At 37.4% G+C, this 19,846-nt stretch overlaps 1 protein-coding gene across 1 annotated transcript in view; it reads right to left on the reverse strand.

Annotated features, from left to right (window-relative positions):
• Positions 1–19,846, reverse strand: part of LOC149805121 (histone acetyltransferase KAT5-like) — a 67,090-nt gene that overhangs the window by 2,899 nt on the left and 44,345 nt on the right. The window contains exons 11-12 of the mRNA XM_089947564.1: positions 6,267–6,360; positions 3,558–3,720 (exon numbers count right to left, since the gene is read on the reverse strand). Coding sequence (XP_089803690.1) covers positions 3,558–3,720; positions 6,267–6,360 — 257 coding nt within the window. The remainder of the gene's footprint in view (positions 1–3,557; positions 3,721–6,266; positions 6,361–19,846) is intronic.

Raw genomic sequence — 19,846 nt, forward strand, 5'->3', positions numbered from 1 at the left:
AGGGTAGTTCATCCACATGGGTCCTCCCCTGATTCCCAACTCTCACCTGTGGCTCCTAGTAGCTGTTTGCATGTGACAGTGGCCACATCCCAAGAAACTGCTTTGACTGGAGGGCTAAACCAGGTGAGGGTAGCCAGTAGGTGTCAAGCCTTCCGGTGATTTTTGGGACTTACTCAACCCAGCAAATGAAGACTGCTCTGGCTGACTGGGTGGATGAGATATATCAGAAGATCCAACGGACAAGAAGGTGGTTCAGCAATGCACTGTGGAGTGCAGAGGACAAGTCAGAACACAAAAGAAGACCTGGCCTATCCACTGCAGCCAAATAAGTTGAACCATAACAAGTTATTGTGCCACTGGACTCTGACTTCTGTGGCCGAGAGGGTGAGGTTGCTCAAGCGCAACAGCTTCACCATAATCTCTTTCACAGGCAGGTTTTTCTTGTGCAATGCTCTTCACTCAAAAACAATGGAGATGTCCGCAATGTATGGACAACAAGAGCCTTGAGGGGAGCTGAGTGCTGGGCAGACCACCGAATAGCCAGGGCTATCCTTGATCTCAACACTGAGTGAGTCTGCGAAGGTCATCCTAGGACCCAAAAGAAAAGTCCACCAAGACTGGTTTGATAGAAATAAAGAAGTGATATACTCCTTCAGCAAAATCAAGAGGCCTATAAAGAATGGCAGAACGACATTGACTCAGTCTCAAAACATGATTGATTCAAACATCTTAAGAGCAAAGCCCAGACAGAACTCTGCATTATGCAAAATAGCTGGTGGGATCACAAAGCAGATGAAGTCCAGCATTACGCTGACACTAGCAACGCAAAAGAGTTTTTCAGGTCCCTGAAAGATGTCTATGGACCATCGAAAGCCTGCAGTACCAGGTTAATCCTACTGGCAGGACTACTTTGGTCAAGAACAAAGGGAGTATCACCGAAATGTGGAAGGAACACTTCTCCATCCTACTGAACATGCCCTCCACCGAAGACTCTGCAGTGTTACAAGCAATTGTCTTGAAGCCAACTATCTTGGACCTGGACACCCTAGGGGGGCACCCGTCCACAGAAGTCAAGCGAGCCATCAACATGACCAGCTCTGGCAAGGCATCAGGCGCAGATGGAATTCCTGTTGAACACTTCAAAGCAGCTGGCCCTAAGGTACTTGAGGCATTGCACAGTATCCTGATCAACATCTGGGAGGAGGAGTCCATGCCACATGAGTTCAAAGATGCAATGATTGTCACCTTATACAAAAACAAAGGGAAAAAAGCTGACTGCGGCAACTATTGAGGCATATCACTCCTGTTGATTGCAGTCTACTCAGTAATGTCTCAGAAGCCATACTGCCGGAGGCCCAATGTGGATTCAGACCAGATCGGAGCACGATTGATGTGATCTTCACAGTGAGACAGATAGAGGAAAAGTGCACTGAACTTCTACGGTGTCTTCATAGACCTCATAAAGGCCATCAATATGGTCAACAGAGATGCACTATGGGTCATCTTAGCACGACTTGGTTGCCCTAGGAATTTCATTAAGATGATCCGACTTTTCCACGACGGCATGATGGGACTCATTCTCTACAATGGGGATATCTCTGAGTCATTCAACAGTTTCTAACAGCATGAAGCAGGGTTGCATTCTCACCCCAGTATTATTTAACCTCTTCTTCACGCGTCCTAAACCATTCTACACGTGACCTCCAGAAAGGAGTGTACATAAAGTACAGACTGGATGGCTCTCTCTTCGACCTTCGCGGACTGAATGCCCGGTACAAAACAAAGGAGAAACTTATTCTTGAAGCACTTTTCGCGGATGACTGTGCTCTCATTGCACACACAGAAGCAGATCTCCAGATCATCATTACTCGTTTCGCGGAAGCCTCGAAACTCTTCGAACTCACTATCAGTTTGAGCAAGACAGAGGTACTTCACCAACCTGCCCCATGCAACATAGCTGGCCCCCCCCCCCCCCCGATTGTGTCTATCAAAGACACCCAGCTGAAAACTGTTGATCACTTCAAATACCTTGGAAGCATCACATCTTCCGATGAATCGTTAGACAAAGAGATAATGACATGCGCCATGGCACGCAGAAAGGCCTCAACATCAAGAAAAAGCCATGCTCTAGTGCACACACTGCTCCAGGATTTTCACATCTTGCATTGGACTCATCAGCCACATGAAGACCCATCAGCGAAGAGCAGCGCAGGATTTACTTCACTGAGCCCGATGGTCAACCAACACAGATTGATATTTATGTACCCTGTATTCTATTTTATATAAAGTTTTAAATAAATGTTTTGGGAAGAAATTTGACGAAACAAAAAAACCTGAAAATTTCAACAGCTCAGATCATAAGTGAATTTCCTTACTTTAACATGCATACAGCTATTTTTGACCTATACAGTGGTAGCAAGATCAGCCAATAGGTGTAAGATCACCTCATTAATATGCGGGATGTCAGTCATTATCAAATCCATTTAAGATCTTGATAATATTAGCCTATATTTCAAGTCTGATCAAAACTGGATCAGAAATATTTCTTCCCGAGTGGTAAAAATGTCAGCCAATTTTTAATAAGCATGGATCTCACTCATTAACAAAATTGTCTGAAATTTTTATGCTAAAAGGTCATGTTCCAAGTCTGACCAAAACTGGATCAAAAACAAGGCTTCCAGAGTGGTAACAATTAATGTTTTTATTGGAGCAAATTCAATATCAGAAAAACTGACACAATTACATGCAATCAAATATCTATAACTGAGTAAAGAAATTGCAATCCTTAATTATGTAATTACAACTGTGCCAATAGTTTAGGATAGCCTGCAACTGTACATTTTCTTTAGCAATAATTTATGTTTTACTTTTTCTTCTGTTATAAATTACAAATTCATTTTCATCCCAAAGGTATTTTATTTTGCCAATGATAATATAAATTATTCAATTAAAATTAATGCATCTTGCATTAAAATGTTTTTTAAAAAATTTAAATCTGGTTTGCATACTTTTGGCAAGAAAGAGTTCTTCATGATACAAACCAATGTTCCAAGTTTGATCAAAATCAGATCAGAAATGTGGCCTCCTGTGTGTCAGCAAGCTAAGTTAATCAGATTCAAGATCACCTCATTATTATCCTTGGATCTTGTTCATTACTAAATTCATTCAAGAAGGAACATTTCAAACATCTTGGAAAGTAGGTCCCAGTTATCTAGTTTATTTAAGAAAAATAATTTCATTACAAACAACCCCCACTCCACCTTCTCCAAGAAACATCTACGCTATGGATATGAGTTTCTCTCTCAATATTTGCAACCCCACTAGTGACGATGGGTCATGAGAAATACATGCATACATCGTTGGATGGAGTAAATCCTACATGACACCCTTTATTAAATGATGGAGTTATGAATGTAACTCATTTTTCAGTCATATATTTAAGAAGAAAGAATTCTGGATTAAACTTATGTTTTTTTAACCTGAAATATTACATCCTTATATGTATCTTTCCTAAACAATGGCATCAATGTTTTGTTAAAAATGCATGCAGAACTTACTTAATGGTGATGGCAGGCCTGTCGGCACCCTCTGTGGGCTTGAGTTCTAGCAGAATCTCCAGTATTGTTTGGGACCAGTAGCTGCGGTAAGAGAGGAGACCCAGATCTGAGAGGGGCTTCTCTGGGGAACCTGTCTTCCCTTCACACTTGGATAGTTCATAGCCTGTGATAATAATATATAATAACAATAGATAGTTCTGAGAATATATTAGTTAATAAAAATTGGTACACCATATTAAATCATTCTGTTTTACACCTGGAAGATAATCTTTCCCCCAAAATACTGAATTATTTAGAAATTTTTGTAGAACAAGAATTTGTCAGACCTAATTTTTTCAGATTCTTTTGCATTATCTAATATGTATTTAGTGACTGAAAGAGGAAACATTACCTCTTGAGCTGATTTTTTTGAAAGTTTTAGCTACATAAGAATATGATATTATTCTGACCAAATCTTATTAACGGTTCATATTATAATCTGTCTTACAATATGTATTATCTCAATATATTATCAATAAAGGTACCATTCATGGCAAACTTTCATGAAATAAGTGCTATCTGCAATCACATATACATGTGATAAAAAATGAGAGAGAATTATGGGACTTCAAATAAAAATGTGTACAGTAGTTCCCCTCTTGAATGGCCCCCCTGACCAGCGGCCACTTGCTCCTTACGGCCAGAATTCATTGGCACCAACGAGTTTGTGTTCAAAAGTACCGCTCGTGAAAGGCCACCCTGCTAATGCAACCAGCATATTAGCGCAATAATATAAAATTTACCCCTCGCAAGCAGCTCATTTTATTTGATCATGTATCCAGAACCAGTATTTTATTCATAACGTGTGTTAAGTAATCCGATTTGTTTCCCGATGTCAGGTTTTCGTTTCTGAAAGAAGTGTTGTGTAAAGTACATGTACCACTAAGGTTAATATTATATCATTTACGCCTCACGAGAAGCCAAATTTATTTCATAAAAACTGAGAAAGACTCAAATTTTAATCCATGCAAAAGGGTAAGTACATTTAATCCAATTAGCCTTACTGCTGTGTTATCATAAGATGTCCGGTTTTGTCACTGATAATTGTTAAGATTACAATTATAGTAACAGCTGAGAAGTGGCAGTATCGATGTACAATACCCAAGTCAGCAGGATATTGGTTTGATAGTCTTTATGGCTTCCCTTAGTAAGATGTTGAGCTTGTTCACTTTGATAATTAGTGGCTATTACTACTGACAATAATTGACAAAATTACGGATCTTAACGGCCGCAAGGTCAAATCTGCGTGATGTTAATGGTACATATCGAAGCTGTTTTGGCTTCTCTCACTTAGTGTAAAGAAATGTATAAAAACAATAGGGTACCAGACTGCGACTAACGAATCACGTGACAAGATCACTTCCTTTAAAAACACACGGCAATTTGTTTAGATGCATACAAAATTGTTTTATCAGTACTGTAGTTGGCAACATGAATAACTTAATGCAAAAAGATCAACATGTCATTGAGGAAAAGAAAAATTGTCAGTTTAGAAGAGAAAGTAATTCAACTGACTGTGTGTGTGTGTGTGTGTGGAGGATCCTTGTAGAAAACTATAATGTCGGGAAGACTCAGATAAACAGTATTGTGAAAGATAATGAAACAATTCTGCAGAAGTGGGAAGGTGAAATGGACGGAGAAAGGAAGATTGTTTGAGCCAGGAGACATTTGTATCCTGATTTGAATGACAAGAAAAAGCCACAATTTTGTCAGTTGAATTGGGATATGACGACTTTACCGCAAGTAATGGATGGTTGCACAGATTTCATGTGTGACAAAATATTAAGTGTTCTGTCCTTAGTGGAGAATCAGCTGATGTTAATAATGAAGTTGTCAAAGATTGGAACAAAAGACTAAATGATATATGCAGGGGATATGACAGCAAGGATATTTTTAATTGTGACGAGACTGTTTTTTAAACTGTTACCAACAAAGTGGGGGCCCTAAGTGGCCAAGTGGTCTAATGTGCTCTCCGTTATGGATCACTGCCATCTCATCTCTGTCTGCGTGGGTTCGAGTCTCGGATTCGGCTAATGTGGGTATGTGAGAAAGCTTGCCAGTAGCTTCTCATGGGTCGGTGGTTCTTTCCGGGGTTTCCCGGGTTCTTCCTCCACCATTAATACTGGCTGCCATGTATAGCCTATCGTGTGCTGAAAAATGGTGTTAAACCCTACAACAACAACAACCAACAAAGTGACAGATGATGTGATCTGTAACATAATTATAAAGACAGTTTTAAAACTATACCTATGGTTATTCATAGCATTCTTATGAAAATGATGACACACGGTTTGTTTTACATTCATTTCACAACATACACGTGATTTTTTAATGAAAATATATGTTTTATTATTAAATGTAGCTGTGACTTTCTTCATATGTATTTACTATTTACATTTGTCATCCCCCTCTAGAAAGGCCACCCTCATTATAAGGCCACTTCCCTGCTGCATTAGGGGTGGTCTTATAAGAGGGGGACTACTGTATAGCCCACATCAAAGGGGCAAAGTACTACACGTGGTAATCAAATATATGGCCATAAATGTGAAGACACATGAATACACACAAATTGTGTGCACTATCATGAAAGTCTACTTCAGTATCCAACACTGTAATGCTAAGGAAACAAACAACATCCAGATGCATAAAAGCTTTTAAATATATACTTACTAAATTCTATTAAAAGTTTTCCAAAACCTTGTTTCTGATATGGAGGTAGTGTTAATATACATGCTACATTGTAATCTTCTGATGATTCTTTCTCCTGAAAAACAAAATAAAAAGGTGAGCAATTTACTTATTCAACAACACTAAAACAATACTTCCATCTCTATGAGTGCAAATAAAACACATGTCAAGATTAATCACTTTCACCGTGTTTTTGTTTGAGTGCTCGACATCAAAGGAAGCTGATGCAGCCAACAACTCTAGGCTAGTCAGTTATTTAGTACAAAAGAATGATCTCTTACTTAAACTACTGTCCATCAAGATGCACCATCAGTACTTTCAGATGATCATGGCCTTAAAAGGTGGCTTAAGAGTGGTAAAATTCAACTTAAACCCCTCGATTCCTGGACTTCCTAACCCGTCAGAAGCTGCAAACATGGTGCAGGCACTTGTTTACCAGGAAGCTAATGTTTGTGTCTGCCTTTTGTACAGACCAAATTCAACTTCTAGACTTGGCGGTAAATAAAGAGTACAAAGAAGAATTAAAGTCACGCTTCCATGAGTGGTATGCTAAACTGGTCATGGATGTCATTACAGAAAAAGATGTTACTGGTGATGACCAGTGCACAGTATTAGTAAACCTTGCAAACTCATTAATCAAGCCAATTCATGCTGAATGGATAATTACAGCTCACGCAACTATGAGTGAAAGATAGGACCTAATTATCAGTGGTTTTGAGAAAGCTTGACTTGTTTAATTCAGCAATTTGGGGATTATTTACCAGAGAAGCATATGTGAGTACCATGAGACTTGATTGACATGATGTTGATACAGTGGCTTTGTCCAAAAATCTGTGAAGTGTGAGCTTTAATACTCTGCTGTAGTTAAGTGTATATACATAGTGTTTCATTAAGAATAGTGTTTCAAGAAATAGTTATAGTATTTTACAGGATTGTTGTTCTTTTGGATTAAAAATGCATGGATAAAATGAAATGTGTATTCAGAAGGATTTAAACATTTCAACAATAGTTGTACTTGAAGGAAGGATCGATTTAAATAAGTATTAAATTTAATTTTCATATACTGTTATTTTGTATTATTTTTTTCTTTCATTTTTAGTATTGCTATTGTCTGAATATCTTATGCTATTTCTCTATTTTCTCTCTATCCTTACTTACCTCACATATCGATTTAAGGCTGTGAGTGTAAAATTATAGCTATCGGATACTTTATTGAACGTGTGCATCGAAACAATATAAAATGATTTATAATTATTGGTTAAAAAGGTTAAAAAAAAAAAAAAGTAAAAGCTAATATTTAATTACCAGATTACAGTACTGACCTTGATTTATCAAATACTAGTAGCTGTGTTAATCTCAAGGAATGAAACAATGTAAGAAAACGGGGTGGTGGTGTCATCATCTTATGTGGCTCATTTTTTGCTGGTGATTTAAATTCATGGTTTGGGGCAACGACGAAAACCACAAAAACTGGTCCCCCATGAAAACTGATGATACTATAGTAGTATGCCTATGTTGTATTCTAAAAGCACAACCTAAGTAAACTATTTCCCAAACATTTTATCCGACTCATTTACCTTACTTTACTATATGCTGATAACATTTCTTTCTAAACATAAAGGCACAATTAATTTACATAGTCTCTTACCCAAAATCAAAGTCATTCAAGAGCTTTAGAAGTCAAGATTACAGAGAAAGCTTCAATTTGTGGTTCGCTGAGTCGCATGTTTTTACATAGAATGAATATATGACTCAGTTTTTTATGCCATGTTTTTTGTAATACTTGCTATTTAAATTTGGAAGCATTTCAGAAGAAAGTGTATTTGGAAAATTTTACAATTATAAGCTAGAAATATAACATAAATTCTCAACATTTTGTGAGTAATTGCACTGCATTTATGGGGGGCTCCAAGTGGCCGAGTGGTCTAAAGCGTGCTCCGTTACGGATCACTGCCATCTCACCTCTGTCTGCGTAGGTTCGGGCCTTGGATTCGGCCAATGTGGGTATGTGAGAAAGCTTGCCAGTAGCTCTTCGAGGGTCGGTGGTTCTTTCCGGGGATTTCCCGGATTCTTCCTCCATCATTAATACTGGCCACCATGTATAGCCTATCGCGTGCTGAAAAATGGCGTTAAACCCTACAACAAAAACAACAGCATTGCATTTATGGAATGCCACAAAATGATGCACAATACAAATGATATCATATAAATGAAAATTTTTAAAGCGCTTTAGCATGGTAATACTAGCAACTGTCCAACTCTATTTCATGAAACATATTAAACTTTCTTCTAAATATTTAAGATCTTAAAAAAGTCAAGGTTTTAGAAATAATTCTCTACCAATAAATATATAAACATAGACAAGAGCAAAGTCATTAGTGGAGTCAAATCAATATCAGAATGAAAAAACACCAAATTACAACACTGCATATATAGGGCCGGTCAAAAGGGAGTAGCCACCCTGGGTAAGAAAAGTCAACATCATTTTGTGAAATATGATTTTACACAGTTACAGTGTGGATAAAAATTAATCTGCAAGCTTATTTTACATGTGTGCATTAATGAACATCTAAATTGTAGTCTGAACTCTATTTATGGTGAGTGCTATTATTTTAGACCTCCCTGGTGATGTGAACAAAGCATGACACCTCACAGTAATTCAGTTAAGACTTTAGTGGTAGAAAAGTGAAGCAAGTGGAATATCATGTTCTCCTATTCATACTTCTGAAGAGGGAGCCCAGAGACAATGAGAAAAAAGTACAAGATCAAAAATAATGAGCAAAATGAGCGATAATCTCTGCAAAATTTGATTTTCAGGAACATCATTCTTCTTATATTTTCTGTTGTTTCAACAGTCATAACTGGGCAGATCAAAACTAGCAGTCAAGAATAACTTTGTTGATAAAACTATAGTTGTTTCAAGCAAAGATCAGAAGTTTGTTTTAAGAACAATATATAAAGAATGTCAATCAAAGTGTTTAGGTCTTTACAGTGCACTCTTGCTGTACAAGAATATTTCAGAAATGTTTAGGCTGTGTGCATTATTATACACTAAACAGGCTTATGAAGAATTGTTGAAATACAACCTATGTAAACCATCACCCAAACTTGATATCATGGTTATATTACCTATTTTACTAGAGTGTAATTCCAATTCTTTCTATAGATAAATGTGTAATTAATATGAAGTCTCTCACTCATAATCTAAATCAACCAGGATCTTGACTGTATAAACCCACTAATGATCAGAAAAAAGTCACTAAAGTATTGACATGCACAGCCAACAGATGCAAGATCACCTCAAGATGCAAGGATCTCAAATGCCATGAAACTCATGCAAGATCACCTCAGTAATATGCATGGATCTCAAATGCCATGAAACTCATGATCAAAATCAGATTAAAAATATGGCTTTGTGAGTGGTAACAAACTCTGCTAATCAGATACAAAATACAGTGTGACCCTGCTATAACATGCTCCGTTATAACATGAGTTTGGATATAACACAGTCATGAGGTGGCTCCCGAAATTTTATATACATGTATTTTTCTCGTACATGGAAACAAATTCTTTCTTAAAAGTACATAAAAAAAACCGTAAAAAGTTTATTATCACTTTGGGGAAGAGATCACGTATGAATATACAAGATGATTGTGCAATGGCTCCTGAAATTTTATACATATTTTTCTCATACATGAAAAAAGTTTTTCCATCTTAAAAGTATGAAAAATAACGTGTAAAGAGTTTATTCTGGGATTGTGTCAGGCTTCGCCAATGTCGCAAACTGCATTTTTTTCTTCCCTTATTGATGGCAAAATATACCATCTGCCAATTTGTTTTTATTGGCGACATTGTTGGCTGTATATACTTGTATATACAACCAGTGGTTTGGAGTGGAGAAATTCAGAGGCCCCATGAAAGGAAGCCACAAACCTTATATAAAATGCACTGAAATTTATCTATTGTAACATAAACAAATTCTTTGTCAAATGTTATGCTGACATCTAGCATGAGTAGTGAATGTTGTGGGATATCTGCTGGTAGTGGAGATCAACCGGACAAGGCATTATCTCTTGAGCTATTTTTCGTTGCATTTTTGGCTGCTTTCTAGTAATTAATATATTTACATAGACTGAGATTTGTATGTGGATGGTAAGCAAAATTCCTCTTCTTTTCACTCAGTATTAAATCCTTCAGAACACTCACATTTTCTGTAGTAATCCCTGTCATCAGACCAGGACACATGCGTCTCTATCTTCTGTTGACCCTTTGTTAAATGACACAGCGTGGAAGGTAGCACCACAAATGTATTAAAAAAATAAAAATAAAAAATTAAAAAAATTGTTGGTCTGTTCATTAGGTAGGGAGAAACAGTAACTACAATTGACCAAATGATGACCAATTACTTTTTTTAAAATGTACCCAGATAAGACCAAATGATGACCAATTACTTTTTTTTAAAGTACCAAGATAAAACAGTTTGCTGAAATTTCAAAGAAAACATTACCTCTGAAGCACCAATTGTTATGAAAATGTACTAAGCAAATGGAGAAGAAGAAAAAATCAGTTTCAATCATGCAATACAATTATTTAATCTTGCCACCACAAAAAGAAATGGGCAATTGTTTGCTTCTCCAAAACTGTCCTTTAGTGGTGACTTCAATAATGCATGCAACCTTCACAAAGAAAACCAACTATAATCTTCAATAAAAACAAAGTCAGTACTAAACTTAAATAAAAGCAATGGAATCTGATGGATTATTTCATTTTCCAACATGACTGGAGCGCATTTACTGTGCTGTGAAAGTTTCTTTTTTGCAGGAAAAAAGTTTATGCTTATGAATGCTACCAATGGCAGCTTAAAATGCAAACTAACTTTTACCAACTTGGGACATACTGAAAAGTTAAATGTACATCATCTGTTACACGACTGTGCTAAGTTTTTCCACTGAATTCAGACCTATATGACGTGTGCATATTTTCGATGGAATTACTTGTGGATTCAATATGTGATGAGATTTGCAGGCGAGTACACAGTGTTGATACTTTATTCATGCTATACATTACACATGTATAAATAAACAGTATACACGAATATGTACCAATCCAGGGTTCTCCAAATAAAGTAAAATATTATATATGCCTTCTCTGTTTTCATTACAGGTGTATTTCTCATTTAATATGCATAGAATTAAGATTGTAACTGTGCCAATCAAGCACGTATTTATACTGCCTGCATATATTACCTACACCCTCACCACAAATATTTTGGGGTACATCTATAATCTTCAGCTAACTTACCTGGTTGCTTATAACATGGTTCTGTATAAAACATGGTTGGGTTATATGGCTCCCAACTACTGTGTTATAGCGGGGGCTCACACTGTACTCCTCAATATGTGTTGATCTCCATCAAAATCACATCAGATCAGAAATGTAGCTTCAGAGTGAAAACAATGTGAACCGATCAGCTGTAAGATCATCCTCATTGTATGCATGTATATCGCTCATTAGTTTATCTGTTTTAGATTTCAATGATGAAAGCATATATTCCAAGTTTGACCAAAATATGAGTGGTTATTGTTGTTGGTTTTAGCGCCATTTTTCAAGATAGGCTATATATGGTAGCCGGTATAAATGGTGCAGGAAGAACCTGTGAAAACCCTGGGAAAAAACCACTGACCCACAAGAAGCTACTGGCAAGCTTTCTCATGTATCCACAATGGCCAAGCCCGAGACTTGAAGCCATGCTGACAGAGTTGAGATGGCAGTGATCCGTAATGATGAGTGCTTTAGACCACTCTGCTTCCTGAGTGGTAAAAGGTCATTCAGTCAGTCAGATGCAAGATGACCTTACCTTAATGTACATGGGTATCACTCCTAATCAAATCCATCCAAGAAATTGATAATTTAAGAACATATTTTTGTTTGATCAAAATCAGATCAGAAATATGATTTCCAGGTTAATAACAAGCTCAGCTAATCAGACTCCTTAATCCCTCTCATTACTGAACTTGTCCAAGAGCCTGATGCTGGATGCATATATTCAAGGTTCTATTATGATCCAATTAGAAAGCAAATTTTTAAGTAAATTGTTTCTCCAAGAATACTTAGCCCATCACAATAGTGATAGGGATATAAGCCGGCTACCTCACCAAGCCAGCCCAACTAAACAAAGAAAATAATCTTTTCCCATCTCTCATATAGACAAAGAGCAATAACTCTTTCCCAATACTTCCCCTTGCCACAGCCAGGCATCACTAGTTTTTAAGCTGAGCAATATACTGAGGATGCTTGCATCCTGGGGTGATAGGGAGGGTTTTAAAGTAATGTGATTGGGTACGTATTTTTTGAAAAACTTAATTTACTTTAAAATTTGCTTCCTCCTTCAAATACATTCCCCAGTGCATTAATGTTAGGAGAATAGGTAATAGGAGGAGGGAATGCTGAGCATCCTACCTCTGCCTCAGGTATCCTTCTAGGGAATGATGCCTGGATTCCGATGCTAACGACAGCCTGTTCTCATCATTACATAAGCAACACAGCCTAGGGACACCTGATCTGTGACCCCTACATATGATTAAGAAGATAGTTATTGAAATCTTCTTACCTACAAAATTTCAAGAGCAAATCCAACAAAGCTGATACGCTGTGTTGATTGTTTTAATTGGGTCTGGTGGTCATATGGACTGCTGCCACTGGACCCACCAGATTCAAGGCTTGCCTCTGCTAAGCTAAATCTCTGAGATAAAAACTCAACAAATTTGACTCTGCTTGCCAGCTAAAAGCTTCTACTATATCTCGGATCAAAATATTACGTTTGTACACAATACACACTGAAATCGCTATAGTCTCATGAGTGGAAATCTTCATGAAGTGACTCTGATCTTGTGAGACCTCCATGTATGCAGAGCATATAACACATTTATCAACAAAGCAAGGACTCAGGGGGTGATATCCTGTATCACGGCTTTCACCAGAAGAAAGAGGCACTTGGATGTGTTATGATTTGTCCCTATGTTTCAAGTACTGTTTGAGTGTGTGAACAGGATCTTACATGGCTGCTGCTCTCAACCTGTCTATGGAGGAGAGAGAGTGAACAAAGGATGACTCTTTGATTGCTGACAGATGGTAACCTATTTTTGGCTACAAAGCCTGGTTGTGTCAAAAGGATCACCAAACCATCTGATATGAGCCGAAGATAGTTCAGGTCAATGAAAAGGGTCAACTCATTCACCTTGCATGCTGAAGCTAAAGCTATCAGGAAACAAGTTTTGTGTGACTGTAGCTTTAGCAAAGTGTTGAGCCAAAGGCTCAAATTTATTTGAATTCAGCCATGTTAAAACCCATGACAGATTTCAGTTTGGAAACAGTGTAGAATTTTGGTTGATTGGGATCTTTATCATGCCCAATATCATTTCTACTATGATGCTGGAATGTGTCCAATATCATGGAGTGGTGGTCTTTGATAGTAATTGGGGCCAACTGTTTCTCTTGAAAGAGCCTGAGAAATAATTTGGACATCTGAGGGACTGAGGCACTCAGACGGATGATGTTACTGATCAGGCACCAGTCCCTGAAAACATGTCACTTTCCCTTGTAAGCCTTCAGAGTGGACGGCCATTTTGTTCTCGAGATTCTCTCCACAAATGAAGGTTTAAATTATTTGTCTCATTATGCTGTCTGGATGAGAGCCAAGCATGAAGAAGAAGACAGTTCAGGCTGGGACAGAACAACTAAGACTGTGGTAGCTTGAGAAGATTCTGGTTGGCCAGAATCTTCCTGGGCAGAACTATTGCTAGGTTGAGTAGATTGGTAACCCAGGACTTGTCCCATCGGACAGGGGCTATCAGAATCATCTCGCATTTCTGAACCAATAACTTCTGGATAGTTTTGGTACCAAGACTGTGGGATGGTTGGCAGATGCCCACAACCCGTCCGAACTGATTCAAAGAGCATCCATGACCCAAGCTTCTGGGTCTGAAACTGGAGAGACAAAGGTGGGCAACTTGTGATTCCTTCTGCCTTGTTGCAAAAAGATTGATCATTGGATGCACCCAAAGTGCACAGATCTGAATAAAGCCCAATTAATGGAAAGACCATTCTGTGTGAATGACTCGACCATTACTGGGTAAAGTGTCTGCTAAGACACTGAATCTGCCAGGAATGTGTCTGATTTATATGTTGATATGGAGCTTGTCTTTCCAACGTGGAAACTGCCAAATCAGAACACACAGGTCGGGTGATTTGGAGACCCCATTTAAGGAGGTAGGTCACCACCACAGGGTTGTTGGACATAATGAGGACTGTTTTGTCGGAAAGTCAATCCTTCCAGAAGTGAAAGGCATTGATGACAGCCTTCATCTCTAAAAGGATGATATGAAGAAGCTGCTCCCTTGGCAAAAGATGGGCACCCCAACATTTCATACTGGCGTTGGTACATACCTTTATTTCTGCTTGGGCTTCTCCAAGCAGGATCCCCATGGTCATGGGTTGCACCACTGACACAGGAATGATTGTATCTTGGGCATGATCATGATTGTTTGATTGGGCTAGCAACATCATCTGTAAGGGGCACATAAAATGACACCAGAGCAGGATGAAGTCCGTCGCTAAGGAGTTGCAAGAACACTCTTGCTGAAACCCATGTCCTGTTGGAAATAGACTCAATGAGTTTGATGATCCTGATTATGTTAACATGAAGTCATACCAGATTTAGATTGCTGATAAACTCCATACCCAGATGGACAAAAAGCTGGACAGAGGTTGGACTTTTCCAGTTCACCAGAAAGCTTAGATGATCTTAAAGTGAAAGAAGGTTGTTTCTGTTTTGGATGAGAACAGAACTTACCATATGTTTCTGGAAGACATTATCCAGGTACGCTGCCATCATTGTAAATGAAGTCGGTCAGAATAGGAAAATGATGCAGTCCACAACCTGGGTAGAAAGAATAGGAAAATGATGCAGTCCACAACCTGGGTAGAAAGAATAGGAAAATGATGCAGTCCACAACCTGGGTAGAAAGAATAGGAAAATGATGCAGTCCACAACCTGGGTAGAAAGAATAGGAAAATGATGCAGTCCACAACCTGGGTAGAAAGAATAGGAAAATGATGCAGTCCACAGCCTGGGTAGAAAGAATAGGAAAATGATGCAGTCCACAACCTGGGTAGAAAGAATAGGAAAATGATGCAGTCCACAACCTGGGTAGAAAGAATAGGAAAATGATGCAGTCCACAACCTGGGTAGAAAGAATAGGAAAATGATGCAGTCCACAACCTGGGTAGGAAAATGATGCAGTCCACAACCTGGGTAGAAAGAATAGGAAAATGATGCAGTCCACAACCTGGGTAGAAAGGAAAACGTTGAGGCCAAAGGGTAGTACTGTGAACTGATAAACTGTGCAACAGTAAGCAAAATGGAGAAATTTCTATGATGCGGGGTGGATAGGGATGTGAAAATATGCATCAGTCAGATTAAGACAGCATTCTGATCCTGCTGGATGGAAAGATGAATGATCTCAAGGTCTCCATCTTGAATTTTGGTGGTGAAATATATCATGAAATGGATCCAAAGGAACCAGTACAAACCACATGCATCCAAACTTACAAGCCTGAATACCAAGTTCAGACATGTGGGGTGGGGTGGGGACTTATACCCACTGGGCAGCCTAAAACTGGGGGACCTCCCCCCCCCATGAGTCGGAAATTGCAAGTGAAGAAACTTTAGGTTGGAGAGGGAACACAGCATCCCTCATAAGACTTGTAATGGAGGTTGACTTTGGAAGTACACTAAGGACATCAACGTTATCTTTCCTCGACTTATTTCATCTTTCCTTCCCTTCTCATGCTTTCTGGACTATTGCTTTGAACTTTTTGCATTTTATGCATTTAGTTTACATTCTACTGAAACAAAGTTCAAAAGATAAAGCATAAATTAGCAATTTGGCACATTACTAACTCCATAAGACTTCCTGTGTCCATGTATTACACATGCTGCATGGCACAAATGATGTACACTTAGTACATATGATACAAGAATCATGGTTGTCTAGTCTTCATTTGCTTTGAATTTTTTCATCTCATGCATTTAACTGATATTTCTACTTAAATGGCAAAAGAAGAGAAAACAAAGCATAAATTAGCAATTTAGCATGTTACTAGCTTGCTAATATCACTCCTGTTACTAAAGAAGTAAGCTAAAATAGTGTTGTGCTAACCCATAAATGACAACATGAGTTCAATGATAATGTTCTAATGTCTTAAATAGATTAAGTCCATAAAGGTGACATAGTCACTCTAATTTGGATTCTTTTATAGAAATAATGTATAAAACCTTTAGAAGAATGATTGTCCAACACAATAAATCCAAATTTAAAGTTGGATGGTTCAATTTTAACACTAAGATGGCTTGGATTTTTGGATGTATAATGTATGTGTTATTAGTACAGCAGCAGCAAAGCTTAAAAACTAGTGACACCTAGCAGTGAGGGGAGAGGAGGAAATGGGCAAGAGATATTACCCTCTATCTATATGATTGACAGGAAAAGATGAATTTTGTCTTTTATTCGGGCTGGAGTTGTAAGGTAGGAGGCATACTTCCCAAACTTATTGTGATTTGGGAACTTATTTGAAGGAGAAAAATGGACTACGGAGCAATAACAAGCCCAGCCAGATGCAAGATCACTTCAATATGTGTGGATCTTGCTTATTGGCTAAGATGTCTGAGATGATGTAATCCCACATTTCAAGTTGGACTTCAGTTAGCTCAGAAATATGGACTTAACAAAGCAATTGTTCATTAGCAGACAATGCAATGCACAGCATATCATAAGCTTACAGACAGGTGAGCTATAAACTGCCCAACTAGTTGCACTGTCACTCACTGCATTAAGCTACAGGACAAATATAACAATATCTCTCATAAATTAACATATCCTCATACTGGGGGTCACATTATGAAGTAACAGTAGCAAATGAAATGACCTACATACAAAGTTAAACAGGAAAACCAGAGTTATATAACGGGATAATTAAGTTTCACTTTGATTTCAGTTTCATAGAATAAAATAAATACTTAAAAGTAGGGACTAAGCATGATTGGAAATTTTCCATGGAACCTTACGTGACAGTTTTAAAACTTTATAAAACGGTTTTAAACTTTCTACATGTAACGTATCTGGTACCCTGACTAAAGTTTTCCAACTACCAGTTATGCAGTATACTTTCCCAAACATTTTTTGATATTGTTGATGTTACATTTTTGCTGTTGTCTGCTGAATGGTCAGAGAATCCTTAGGACATGTTTCTTAGAAGAAAAAATATTTGTGATTCTGTTGATTAGACAAAATGCTAACTGAAACTTACATAGGCCAATTGACTTATGCAGCAATAACACATCTACTGACCAAGTTGTGCAATGTCTGCAAATCCCTGTAAGGGCTGTTCCAGTAAAACATATACCCCCCGGGTGGAAGGCACTTTTAAATTCATCCAACCCACAACAGAAGCAGTTTTTAAAAAATTATGATCCACCATCAGATGTTTAAATCGAAAAACACTGCCCACTACAGAAGCATATTTTTTAAACATAATTTCTGGCTATGGGTTAGTGGGCAACAGAGATGATTTTAATATGGGGTTGGAGACAGAAGCGATTTAAATGACAACTGGCTGAAAGTAATCTACTGAATTCTTATAGATCATATAATCTACTGCATATTTTTATTTGTATTCATTCATTAAAATCAATCTTTTGTCCTTTTGTTTGTTTGTCTGTCAGCCATGTATGTCTCTGATATTGTGAAATCACAAATTTTCTTGGTTGCTTACTATTTGTAGACGTCATTGATCAGACCCTTAATACCTACTAATTTATTGTAGATGTCATTGATCAGTCCCTTAATACCTACTAATCTATTGTAGATGTCATTGATCAGACCCTTAATACCTACAAAATTATTGTAGATGCCATTGGTAAGACCCTTAATACCTACTAATTTATTGTAGATGTCATTGATCAGACCCTTAATACCTACTAATGTACTGTAGATGTTACTGATAATACCCTTAATAATACCTAGTAATTTATTTGTAGATGTCATTGATCAGACCCTTAATACCTACTAATTTATTGTTGATGTCATTGATCAGACCTTTAATACCTACTAATCTATTGCAGATGTCATTGATCAGACCCTTAATACCTACTACTTTACTGTAGATGTCATTGATAAGACCCTTAATACCTACTAATTTATTGCAGATGTCATTGATCAGTCCCTTAATACCTACTAATTTATTGTAGATGTCATTGATCAGACCTTTAATACCTACTAATTTATTATAGATGTCATTGATAAGACCCTTAATACCTACTAATTTAATGTAGATGTCAGTGATAAGACCCTTAATACCTACTAATTTATTGTAGATGTCATTGATCAGACCCTTAATACTTACTAATTTATTGTAGATATCATTGATCAGACCTTTAATACCTACTAATTTAATGTCCATGAATATAAATTTTATAAAAGGGATTTCTATTCTAATACAGAAATCATGAATTTGTATCCTTACTAAACTGTGTGTTTACTAAAGTGATCACTATGTTTTGTAATTTTTATCTGTTCTCAGTCATGCTGCTTTTGATTAGAATAATAGTAAAATCTTTTATTGCTTTAAATGTATGGTCAGATTCTATGATTCCTTGTTATTATTCTTTTTAATAAATGTTTTGGTAAACTTATAATACATGATTTGTCTGAAAAAATATTAATGCCTGTGGAAGTGATGTTTCCATAATTTCTGCCTACTTTTACACTATATTATTTTTCTTGTAAGAACATATATTTCAGTTGCCAACGTCTTATTTTTATGCTTTGTTGCAAGACTAATATAAAGTTTTAAAAAAAAAGTAATATAGCAAGTCAAACATTTTTATATCATCAGTTAGATTTTAAAAAAGGGATGAAAGTCATGGAATCATTTTTCCCAGAGTGCTTGTAAAATCAATGTCATTGCAGTTGACTGTATTGTCAACAGCATTATCATCATCACTGATGGCCATGCAGTAACATTCTGCACTTTCAATCCAGTTTTCACAGGTTCTGTATCCCACTTCTGGTCTTTCATATGAGACTTACACCTATGGCCTGAGTGGCTTTCATGGCAGAGTGGTATAAGATGCTTGTATTGTGATACAGATCTGATGGGCTTCCATGGGCAAGTGGTACAAGATGCTTGTCTTGTGATACAGATCTGAGGGGCTTCCATGGCAGAGTGGTACAAGATGCTTGTCATATGATTACTTGCCTCCAATGTGTAAATGAGAATGTTGCTAGTTACTTGTGGAAGGTCAGTGGTTCTACATAAGTGGTGTTTGGTGTCTCAAAAGTGCTTGGATTTTCTTCAGCAGTAAAACTGGCTGCCAAATATAGATTCTCTTCATCTGAAAATGGTGTAAAGGCCATAATGATCTACCGAAACCTGAGGTTGCATATCTTCAGCTGTTGGAGATAAACATCAAATCAACAGAGGCTCCATGTGCCCAAGTGTTA

Source organism: Sinohyriopsis cumingii, chromosome 2 (genome assembly GCF_028554795.1).
Source record: "Sinohyriopsis cumingii isolate HCF-2022 chromosome 2, ASM2855479v2, whole genome shotgun sequence".
In the NCBI taxonomy this organism is placed as follows: Eukaryota; Metazoa; Mollusca; class Bivalvia; order Unionida; family Unionidae; genus Sinohyriopsis; species Sinohyriopsis cumingii.